Raw genomic sequence first — 12,490 nt, forward strand, 5'->3', positions numbered from 1 at the left:
CACGGTCCTGGACCTGCCTGAACAGGACACAGCAACAGCATTAACTGACAGCTGAGGTAAAGACACCTTTGCCTAAAGAATGTAAAGCTAAGAACCCTAAAAGCATCACAACTTTATCACATTTGCACTAAATGATGCATTTCCCTCTCTGCCTCTCCATTTTCTCTTCCCTGCAGATATCTATCATTCCAAACACAACTACAGAGGTTCCAGAGTGTGGTTTGTAACTCAAGCTATTAAATGTTGTTTTCCAAGACAAAGAGGACTCTGAAAGGCAAGTCAGTGTCATAATTGCTGGAGGATTCCAGATCTGATGTGGGTATAGCCTGTATGTAGAAAAACAGCCAGTTCTGTGATCAGCAGAGCCAGGTTATGGATATTCCTCCACTCACAACTCAAGTGCTGTAGACTCTGCTTTCCCCACTTTCACTGTTATCCCTAACCACAACAAGGGACAGCACAGGTTGTCATCACCAGGATGCTGCCTCCTTCGTATCAGAACAATCAACAGCTTTCTAGACACTGAGAAATCAAACTCAAACTAGATTTGGGTGCCTGTAATCAGTGATGTCACACAGTGAACAGAAGTACTCAGGGCCAGAAAGCAAGACCTTCATCACGTGCAGAATTCAGCATTCACAACCTTTCGTGGTAGGACAAAACCAATGGAAAGGTCACAGGAGACTCCTTGCCTTGGAAAATTAGGCTGAAAGCACGAGCTAGTGCAGTGGGAGCAAGCAAGGAATTTATTTCCTAGCCTCAACTGCCCAGTTCTCAGTGTTTACAGCTGCTGGTGCAGAGTCAGTACATGGATCAAGAGCCACACTGTGCTCCTGGATGCCCTGCTCTCCCACAGCACTCCTGAAAACACTGGTGTTTTCTCTTCATCCCAACAAGTGACTCTGGTGAAAGCTCTGTGATGCACTTGAAACACATGAAAAGGAAGCTGGCAGACCTGTAGGTGCCTCACAGAAAAGTCTACTGAAAGCAGCTTACAAGGAAACTCAACATTAGATACCCCACGAACACAAGTCCTGATAGTTGTAACCAAACTAAATACAACAGTGAACAAAATTCCAGAGAGATTCCTCTCCAACACACCACTAACAAGCTCAGGTGGAGCAAAAGCTCCTCTGACAATGTTGGCCATTTCACAGAAGTTTCCTAGTCTGAGGTTTTTAAAAGACAATTCTCTCCTCAGTGCACATTTTAAATAGTGCTTTTCTTCCAACAATTCTCTTCAGTTGCAGAATACATTATGAGTACTTTTCCATGGTTAAAGAAAATTACATTGTTCTAATCATCAATCTGTCTCCCTGAGCTATAACAATGCAGGCAGAATTAAAAGGAGACCATAAAGAGCTCAGATAACATCTTCCAGAACAGCCGGACTGACTTCTGCCTAGTAAGAACAGTCTCCATGTGATTAATGCAACATGAAGGACTTCACAGAACCACAGTAGCTATTAACAGCAGAAACCAAACAGTCCCGTCTACTCCCCTGTCAAAAGAGGAGAGCTGCCATGGTTTTAATTACAGAATGGTTTGGGTTGGAGAAAACCTGAAAGATCATCTAGCTCCAGCTCACTGCCTTGGGCAGGGACACCTTCCACTAGACCAGGATGCTCAGAGCCCCATCCAGCCTGGCCTTGAACACTGCCAGGGATGGGACACCCCCTGCTTCTCTGGAAAACCTGTGCCAGGGTCTCACCCTGGTCACAGTACAGAATTTCTCCTAATGACCAATCTAATGTTCTTTTTCAGTTTGAAGTAATTCCTCCTTGTCCTACCACTACAGTTCCTGTCAAAGAGCCCCTCTCTGGCTTCCCAGCATGTCCCTTCTGGAACTGAGAGCTTGCCATGAGGTCTCCACACAACTTTCTCTTCTCCACGCTGAACAACCCCAAGCTTCTCAGCCTGTCTTTTGCAGCAGAGGTGCTCCAGTCCCCTTATCAACTTTGTAGTGTCTGCTGGACTTGCTCCAAGATTCCCAGGTCCTTCTTATGCTGGGGATTCCAGAGCTGGATGCAGCACTCCAGGTGGAGTCTCTCAAAAGCAGTGGTGCAGAATTTCCTCTCTTGCCCATCTGGCCACATTTTGCTGTGGCCCGGGACACAACCGGCCTTATGGGATGCAAGTGCGCATTTCTCCACCTCGCTGAGTTTTACGGAATGGTTTGGTGGGAAGGAACCTTACAGCTTTCTCGTTCCAAGCGCCTGCCGTGGCCAGGGACACCTCCCACCACCCCAGACTGCTCCAAGTCCCATCCAGCCGGGCCCTGAATGCCCCAGCCAGGCGGGTCCCTGGCCGTGCCGCTCCCTCTTGCCTGGATTAAAACGAGCAGGAGCAGCGGGACGCCCCGCAGAGCCCCTGAGGGCTTCCCCGACATCGCGGCCCCTTCACCCGAACCCCCATCCCGGGCAGCCCCCGAGGGGTCCCAGCCCCCGTGTGCCCCGCACCTCTCGGCGATGTAGAGGGTGCCGGTGCCCAGGCTGCGCCCCGCCAGCAGCGCCTCCGTGTCCGGCTGCTGGTGGCGGACGCCGTCGGCCGGCGGCGCGAAGCGCTTGAGGAAGCTCATGGCGCCGCCGCCGCCTCCCTGCTCCACCATCGCGGCCGCCGGAAGCGGAACGCGCCGCTCTGTGATGCGATTCCGCCCGGGACGCGATGTCACCGCCCCGGGACGCGATGTCACCGCCCCGGGACGCGATGTCACCGCCTCGGGATGCGATGTCACCGCCCGGGGACGTGATGTCACCGCCTCGGGACACGGTGTCACCGCCCCGGGACGCGCTCCGGTTCCGCGGGGCCGGGCGTGGCCGCGGCTCCGCAGCGCTGCGGTGTGGGTGCCGCGAGGGGCTCCGGGCTAAGCCGTCTTTGTCTGGAAAAGAGGAGCAAAGGGGAGCGCTGAGGTGATCGCTGAGGGCTGGAGCACTTCTGCCGAGGGGACAGGCTGAGAGCTGTTCTCCGAAGAGAGGGCTGTGGGGGACCTTACAGCCCCTTCCAGTACCTAAAAGGGGATCCAAGAGAGCTGGAGAGGGACTTTGGACAAGGACATGAAAGGATAGGACAAGGGGAAAAGGCTTCAAGCTGAGAGAGGGCAGAGTGAGATTAGATATTGGTAAAGAATTCTTCCCTGTGAGGGTGGTGAGGCCCTGGCACAGGTTTCCCAGAGAAGCTGTGTCTATCCCATCTCTGGAAGTGTTCAAGGCCAGGTTGGATGTGGCTCTGAGCAACCTGGTCCAGTGGAAGATGTCCCTGTCCATGGCAGAGGGTTTGGAACAAGATGGTTGGAACATGTCTTTAATGTCCCTTCCAAGCATCAGATTCTGTAACTGACAGTACCAAGAGCAGTCACAGAACCATTGAATATCCTGAATTGGAAGGGACCCACAATTGATTGTCAAGTCCATCTCCCAGCCCACAAGAATCACACCTTGTGCTTGAGAGTTGTCCAAAGGCTTTTTGGTATCTGCTATACCTATTTTAGCCTGTAAGTCTTGTTGGAAAGGTGACAGAGGGAAAAACAAATACAGTGGGTTCTCAGTTACCATTACTGGATGCTGGAAGGGGAACTTCTAGTGGTTGACCAAGACTCATTGTCTCATAAATACAGAGAAGAAAATCACAAGTACCTGAATTGCTTAAAGAGTGTCCAGTTGATTTCCCCCAGCAGTGATGAAGGTGGTGTCAGGAGCCCGACACTACTGTAGTACCTGGCGAGCAGGGGGTGTCTCAGGAGAGCTCATTGCAGGGATGGGAAGGCTGTCACCCCCTCACAAGCACTGACCCTCCATCTTCCCCTGGATTTACACCATTTCTCTTGCTACAGCAGTGGGAAACAGGGATTACTGATGCATCAGTGAAGTACATCTCTGTCAGGGGATGCTTCTGTTAACACCATTAGTGAGACAGCATCACCGCAAACATCCCTTCTCCCTGACTTGTCAGGATGGCAAATGCTCCTGCCATAGCAACATATCAAAAGCCCATGCAAGTTACTTTGTCATGCATGTTAACCTTCCCTTTTATCAGTTTAAATTTACTTTTTAGGAGTCATTTACCTACCTGTGTGCAAACGCAGGCTCTTACAAACATGAATCAATTATTAACAAGGTTAGGTCTCCATCTTTCCTTTCTCTGGACTTTCCTAGCTACAGTCTTGGGTAGCAAAGAGCAGAACATAACATGGTTCTCTTAGTCTGAGCTATTGACAATGCTTTGGAAAGCTGCTCAACCTTGCCTACCCATTTTGGATTTTAATTACGCAAATAAGAATGCAAATAATCATTACTCATACAAATAATCACCTAGACTGAAATGAAAGCAAAATCGACAATGAAGTGATATTTAAACACCACTGGAATAGCTTGAAAAAAAACCACAGAGGTAACAGGAAATGAGGAAAGGGGAAACTCAACCATCTTCAAGTTTGCCACACCAAGTGGTCAACTGGAAACAAAAATTTGCATAACATCCAAGAACACAGAACAAACTATGGCAGCTGGTGGGAAGAGATCTAAGTACATGGAAATATCATTCACTTAGTGGTTATAAAGCAATGCTCCTGTTCACATCCACCCCCTCTTACCTACTGTGGCTGCCATATCAGCCACAGAGAGTTCTCACCACCTTTGTAGTTAACTCCAAATCAAACAACTTCAGATCATTATAAATTAAGATTTCTGAGTAGTTGGGGTTGAGTTACTGCTGGTTGAACCCGCTGCAGTGGAGTGGTACAGAGTTCATTTCTCTTCCTGAGAATCTTTCTTCTGTGGCATGCCACTCTTCCAAAAGAAAATGGGAAAGAGGGAAAAAAGATAGTTTAAGCCCAGGCAGGAAGTTGGTTCTGAGGATGAGGCAATAAAGGAGAAGAAGAAATCCACATCTTCCTTATTTACACAGTACAGACACTTCACACCAGAGTACTGAGTGCTGCACCTATGAGAAGCTTAGAGGGGCAAGGCAGACGTTTCCTCTAAGTTTGAATGGAACAGAAGGGCATTACCTGAAAACTTTTCTTCAGCTGTAAGATATTTAGGAAGAGAGCTAGGATCCAGCCCCATACTGATGTCTGAACACTGGATGTCTAACAGTGATTTAGTCAACCAGGGCTGAGTTCAGAGGCAGTGGAGAGCAGCAGGTACTTTCGCAGGGTTGTCACCTAAGCACAGAAGGCAGGAGTCACCATCCAGGGGAGCTTGTTTCTCTCCAGAGCACTGCCTGTCATAAGGTGGCCACTTCAGACTTAAGTACCCAGAATCTGTTAAAAATGGAAGTGTTAAGTTTTGGCAGTGTATTTGGAGCAGGAGGATGGATTTCACAGCAATTTCTCATCACTACAGAAACATGCGGCAGCTTGACTGCGGCCACAGACACATTCAAAATAAAGATTGACAGGCTTCAACAATTCACACAGAGAAGCCACTCTCTTCTTCGATTTGTTTCTTTCTCCCTGCCTTTTTCCTGTTAAAGTCCCGAAATATCATCCATGTCCACTGCGTTTGCCACGTGTCAGAGCATCTGCTTCTTCAGCATGTCTCTGCAGACTTCCATTTTTTCAGGTTTTACACATCTCAGCCTAAATAAATGAACCTGGCTCCTCAGTCAGGAGCACCACGTGGACACCTCACGGCTGTCTGCTGGCACAGCCTTCCTGGGTACAGCGCTGGCTGCAGGCACACTTGTTTTTGTCAAGTGACTGCAACATCACTATGAGATGAGATATAAAAAGTATATAAAAGATGGAACACACACAGAAAACCATCATGACTGCAAAAACAAATCCATCAGGTCTTTCCCACCATCAGCCACAGCTGCTCAAAGAAAGGAAGGTTTTGTCAGTTGAGCTGCCATAACAAAACCAACATAAACCAGGAGTTGCTCATTCCCATGGCAGGCAGCAGCACCATCACAGGCTGGAACAACACACAGCAGCCATTACTCTGCTTGTTCTAAAACTAGAAAAGGTATGTGCATGTGTAATGCCCATTAAAAAGCACTTGTATCTGCAATACACATTATACTTTGTACATCAAGTTATTTCAATTTTTTTTATTATGACAATTTACATGTCATATTTATATGAAAGAAATGACAGTAGATATTATAACAAAACCATTATGAAAGAAAAGTTACACAATTAGGCCTACAAGCTATAAAATGGCTTCAGGCCCAGCTTATACACAAAGAGTTCTGACCAGACTGTAGTGAGAGACAACGCTAAACAATTCATTAACAAAAATATTGGCACCAGCCTTAACATTTTTTCTTACTTCATTTACAAGGAATACAGTATTTAAACAGTTGTGTACTGCAAATCTAAAAACATTAGCTGTTAATAAACTGCAGTTAACCCTTTCAGCACTATGCCACCATGATTTCCGTTTTAAAAAGTTTTAACACAGCATGTTTTACATGCACGTGATATTACCAGTGGGAGGGAAAAGACAGTGAAAGCACCACCCAATTTATGTGCAACAAGAATAACACTTCCAGTTTTTTCAAGTTATCTCCCCCCCTTCCCACACACACAGTGTGTGTCCGCTGGGTCCTTTCCCTTTGATATTGTAGCAAGTCATGTTGGAAGAGAGACTGAAAAAAACAAGGTTCAGGACTCAAAAAATGCAAGGATTAAACTCTACATAAAGAGCTCAGCTTGTAGAACTTTACCATGTTAATTCTTTAAAGAAAAAAAAGATGATGCCAGCTGTGGAGACCATTTTTAAGGAACTCAAGGTGTCTTTGCAAACATACAAACATCACACAGGAGCAAGACAGAACTGTATTTCATGTAAGCATACCTTAAATTTTAAGAGACCTATCTGGCAGGTTTGATCCAGTTCTCAAAAGAACACTGGAGGGTAAGCATCCACGTGGGACACTGAGAATCCCCAGTGCTTGTCTCATGGACAGATCTGTGGCTGTATGAGAACTGCCCTGCACCCGGGAATGGTGACATTATGTGTTTGGGGCAGTCCCATCCGTCCCCTGGCTGCAGCAGGAGAGCTGTGGAACACGGGCAGGAACCGAATTGGCAACACAGCAGTTCAATGCCAGTAGGAGGAGGAGCATCCTTTGAGTGAATACAGGGTAGGAATAAGGTACTGTACAAGATTTTAGAGTCCATATAACAAGTACAAAATGGAAAACGGAACGAGGCTTACAGCTTTACGATTTGACTTCCTTTTCTACCACTACCTTGTGTGGCAGATTAGTATCTATTAAGGACTTTTACCTGTTCTAACTAACAAACAGGGCACTGGTTACTGGGTCTATCATACGTTTTTGCAGAAGGACCTTATCCCTGTAGAATCACTTACATTCTGACAGACTGATCCAAGTTCAGGTGTGTGGGACACAGTAAGAGGAACAAACAAGAAAGCAAATTGTGTGGACTGTCATCCCTGGAGACAAACACTACCATAATATTCTACAGACTGATCCTAATTTTTTTCTACATCCACATTGCACTGATGGAGGAACATTATTTATTCCCTCAAGGAAGGAGACATCAAATACATTTTCCAGTTACTTTGAAAATCAGGATGAGAAAAAAGGAGGGTATGGGGATGATTCTCCTAAATGGAGACCTTCCTTTGGAAATCCAGCTTTTAAAGAGCAAGTCACAAGTAGTTTCTAGGCTTGCCCAAGACCTGTCTTGCAAATGGCATGAGTTTGCATACACATTATTCCATTCCACTTCCCTCCATCCATTCCCCATCTCCCCATTATTGGAACAAGCATCCAAACAGCAGGAGTGACTCTGTCTGCACCTGGGGAACCAGTGAGACTGACTATACACAAAGTGCTGCAAAGTGCACGAAGTAAACCAGCCGAACAAACGGAGCCACGCCGTCGCTCAGCTCTGCTCAGCAACCTTTGGGGTTGTATGGAGCAACAGCAGATTGCTGGCAGGCACGTGTGCCCCTGTAACTGCAATGCTTCCCCTCTCCTGCTCCTCAGCTCAGATGTGGGGCACCAGCATTTACAAGATGACAGTCAAAAACCCAAGTTGTAAGACTTGCTTTCAATTGCAGTTGAATTGGAACGCTTTACAACACAGATTCAACTATAAAAACTTACCTACTTTAGAGTGTTTTATTCTTTCCCACAGAAGCTCCACACAAAGAAAAACCCAACTGGATAATTTCTGCTGGATTTTTTTACTTTTTGCCTTCCAACAGTTTAAGTGAGATACAGTCCCTATGCTAACTGTTAGGAAAGGGAAGGCAGAAGACACTAGTAGCAAATGTGATCATGATCCTGTAAAACCTTACTTCAAACAATATCCTAAATGCTTCTGTGGAAGTTTTAAACACTTAAGGACTTGCAAAATTCTGCTGCCTTATGTCTAGATATTCCCATACCATATTCAGTGCAGTTTTTTCCCCAAAGTTACTGTTTTGCTTGAAGATACTTGATCTTCCACATATATTTATATATATTAAAAGGATTTTACCTATCCACCAAATCAGAAGCATATATCCAATGCAAATACATACCTAGGGTACACACTGCACGTCAGAACCACATTACAAGTCTGTGAATAGTAGTCACTGCACATGTATCAAATCCAATTTTCAAGGCCTATATAAAGCTTTTTTGAATTAGGTGATACAAATCTCTTTGTCAGACCAGTTCTGGGTGCGAGCACTACTGCCGTGATTTATTTAAATCACTGTGTACAAAGTGAATTTAAAAAAGCAGACACCGTAAAAATTCCTTGTTTACTTTTCATAAAAGAAGTTTGTAAAAATAGGTGACTTGAAATTATTATTTGAAGGTTTAGACTAAAGCTTCCTACTGAAGAAGACTGAAAACCATGTTATAAGCACCTGAAAACAGAGGCATAAAATGGAGCCCCTGACAATGAAGGATTAAAATTATTAAATAGTCGCAGCATCTGGATACGAGTGTAGCTCAAAGAATAGATGTGAAGAGAAATCAGAACAGGTGTACTATTACCATACAATTTTTCTTTTGTGAACATACATCTTTTGCCCCTTGAGCTTCTTAGTGTAAGGTCTCTCACCAAGAGTTCAGACACAGCAATTGGAAAACAGAAGTGAACAGAAAACAAGTCCAACTAAGTTATTAGCTCCCATAATATGGAGAGTAACCAAGACACCTAATACCAGAAAATCTTGAAGGTGACACTTGAAAAATGAGCTTTTTACAAAAAAGTGTCTCTTACTTCTCCTAAGTGCTGCTAGACCAGAACAATCTTTTCATTCAAAAAAATAATCAGGAAGATGCAGTGATCTTATAATGTAAATCAGCATGTACAAAATGAAAGTATGAAAGAGTTGATTGTTCAGCACTGACCTTGCTAACTAAGCGTTGTTAAATGTGATGTCATTTTCCATCTTATATGAAGAATATGCTCAGGTTTATCAGACTTAATCAGAGGACAGCAACCGTGGTGAAACCAACCTAGCTGTTAATTCTATCCCCCTTCTGCTTAGATTAACACACCCCATTCATTACTGCAGAATGGCCCTGCTTGTGTGCTTTTTGTCACTGAGTTACAGAATCCCCACACAGGGAAGCAAACAGTCAGCATTTATCTTGGTGGCACAAAAAAACCCACTCCTCCATTTGATTTGTATGTTCCTCTTCCCAGCAGTGCTACTTAAGACTACACATAGAAATCAGCTTTCCTCCAATCAGTTATATACAGAAGAGGTTGCAGCTAAAAAAAGACAAAGCTTTCAGTGACAATCTGTGTTGAATAAACAAGAGTTTGCTGAATAAATGCTCTGCATGTTCAGCCAGTAGCTGTTTGTTCTCATTAGAAACGATCCCTGGCCGGTTTTCTACTTCCCACATGGTTTGAGCTCTAAGACCAAAGCTACACCTGAAGATCACTAATCAAGACAACTTCTGATCTCACACTGAGCACAGAGGAGCACAAGACTGTAAGGACACCAGGAAGACATTTTCACTGTGGAATAACATATATGTACTGTAACAGCATGAACCCTGTGTGATAGCGGGCCTCTTATCAGAAAATGCCATTTCCCAAATAGGAGATAATACATTTTCCACCAAGCAGGAAGTCTTAAAAATGACAAAAATATCAAGTTTTAAAATGGCAATACTTTCCAGAGCATTTTTAGCATTCTTTCCTTGCACACCATTCCCACTGATTTAAGGAGGAACCCTAGATCCTGTGGGATGAAGCCATCTTAGGTAAGGGTGACTTCTTAGAAGACAGAAAAGTTGCTTTTAAGAAAAAACGTATAGAAAATACAATTTGGCAACAACTGGCCATTTTTAAAACATGACACTTCTGATGCAAGCTTCAGTGCTCCTGTTTTGCTTCCTGGTCTTTCCTGCTTTTACATCACTCTAACTCAGTACTCCAGTTTTTTCATGATTGGTATATCCAGAATTGTAACTATTTTGTATTTTCTTACACACACAAGTACCTCCCTATGAAGTATTTAGCGTTTGGAGTCGACTCTACAAGCAAGAATGTTTGATCAGACAATAAAAGACTCCATCAGGCAGCAAAGGAAAATATGGCACCACCAAAACAAATGAGGAACCATCGATTCCACGTAGTTGATGGATGTGAATCAGTTTGCACTGCAAGTATTAAAAATTCTCAGCAGCTACTGTCATGGACATGTGGAAGCCTTATGTTCTTACTTGTTCTAACATGTAAGTATATTAGAATTTAGAAGCACTACATTAATGCATCACCTAGGCAAAGAAAAGCACTAGAAGTAGCTTAAAACGCTACATATGCTTTTAAGAACTCATTCTAAGCTTCTGTGGCTCTTCACTACCCCATTTTAATCATTAAACTGTTAATTGTTAACATCAGTAAGGTATGAAAACATTTAATCTTTGATAAAATTAAATTGTCATGTAGAGAGAGATTTCTCTTTGTTTTTAATCACAAGCTTGCTTAGCACAGCAGATAACCAGCAAGTTCCATCTTTTTGCATCTTTCTGATCCTGGTTTTATAGCATGATATGTGCACTGCTAGAACCCAAACGAGTAAGAGTAACAGAGTGGTTCTGACAGACCTTGTGGAAAAAGAGGTGGGGAAACAAAACCAAGACTTTAAAGGCCAGAAGATAGGTAAATTTTGGATCTAGGTTTTCTACAGAGGTATTTAGTAAAGGCCTAAATGCTGGTTTTATTACAAGAAAACAGAAGTGCTTAATGACTGAGTAGTAAATACAATATAATGGAAGGGAATCAGGTGGGGCAGGAAAGGAGAACTCACTCCTTAGTGGCAGCAGCAATTTTGGTGCATCCATTGCCGGCAATGGACATAAACACCAGTCAAAAATCCAAATCTCAGAGCAAAAGGATTAATAGATGTGACCTTTTTGGATTTCAGTGTTTGGCAGATCTCTTTGAACTGTCTGTGTCCTGCAATATGTACAAATGCTACAGCCTGCAACTTAATCAGAGTAAAGAGAAAACTATACTCTTGATGTGCCCCATGGTGATTTGGTGGGGTTTTTATTCTTCCGTTGTCTTTTTTTTTTCCCCCTTGAAAAAAAGCACGTATCACTTCATGCCTGCTCAAAAGTTGATGAGGTGTCTTGGAGTCAAGTGTTTTCTCTCAGAAACTCTGCCTTCTTGAAATCTGTTGGTCACATGACAGTTATTAAAATGTATTTTAAGAAAATTCTAATGGCCAAAGGCCAACAACTACATTCAAAACCTGCTAATACATCCAGGCAGATAAGTAAAACCAAAATAAAAACACACACAAACCCCAAACAGGAAACCTCCAAAAGGAAAACTGTTCCATTTGTTTACTTCAATTTGAAGTAGATACTAAGGGCATGAATGGACCAGTCATGGTTTATTTGAAAATCCCTCCATCCTCTTAAGCACTGTCATTCTGTGGTCAATGCTGCTTGTACAAACACATTTTGTTCAGAATATTCCAACTGGTGATGAAAAGTCACGTGGCCAGGCAAGCGACCGCAGGGTTCTTTTGTCTGTAAAAGTTTGCAGTGCTTACAGACTTACTTGACATCCAGCTTACAGACTAACTTGACATCAATATGTCCTCCCACTAGACACTGTGCATTGAAGGCCATCTGATGAACTGTGCATGGGATCACAGAAATTCATGGCTAGAATGTTTTGACTGTCAAAAACTTCATTACAGTACACTTCACTGTACAAACACTTTAAAGGATGTTTATTAGGAAAGTCTGCAAGTCATAATGAATAGCAGAGTTCTTGTTTATGGTACCTTCTTGGCCTCTAATAATTCTGTTTGCCTCCAGTATTGAAATCAAACTGCTTCCATGAAGGTGATTACTAAAATGAGCTATGGTATGTTAACCTACAACTCACAAAATGCGACAGTACAGACATTAATTTTGCTTTTAACTGCCTGTTAAGTTGTAATCTAAGTTGTGAACATTTAAATATAATATATATCTCATATGAAAAAGCTAAAGCACAAGTGCTTCTGCACCACCCCCCCTCCCATCCCCCCCACCCCTTGAG

General features: G+C 43.6%; 1 protein-coding gene across 1 annotated transcript in view; it reads right to left on the bottom strand.

The window, feature by feature from the left end:
• The window catches only part of CLNS1A (chloride nucleotide-sensitive channel 1A), a 12,498-nt gene extending 9,847 nt beyond the window's left edge, over positions 1 to 2,651 (bottom strand). Inside the window, exon 1 of the mRNA XM_063394365.1 lies at positions 2,460 to 2,651. Within this exon, the coding sequence (XP_063250435.1) occupies positions 2,460 to 2,608 (149 nt within the window). The 5' untranslated portion in view covers positions 2,609 to 2,651. The remainder of the gene's footprint in view (positions 1 to 2,459) is intronic.
• Positions 2,652 to 12,490: the final 9,839 nt, after the last annotated feature.

The sequence above is a fragment of the Prinia subflava genome, chromosome 3 (assembly GCF_021018805.1).
Source record: "Prinia subflava isolate CZ2003 ecotype Zambia chromosome 3, Cam_Psub_1.2, whole genome shotgun sequence".
Lineage (NCBI taxonomy): Eukaryota > Metazoa > Chordata > Aves > Passeriformes > Cisticolidae > Prinia > Prinia subflava.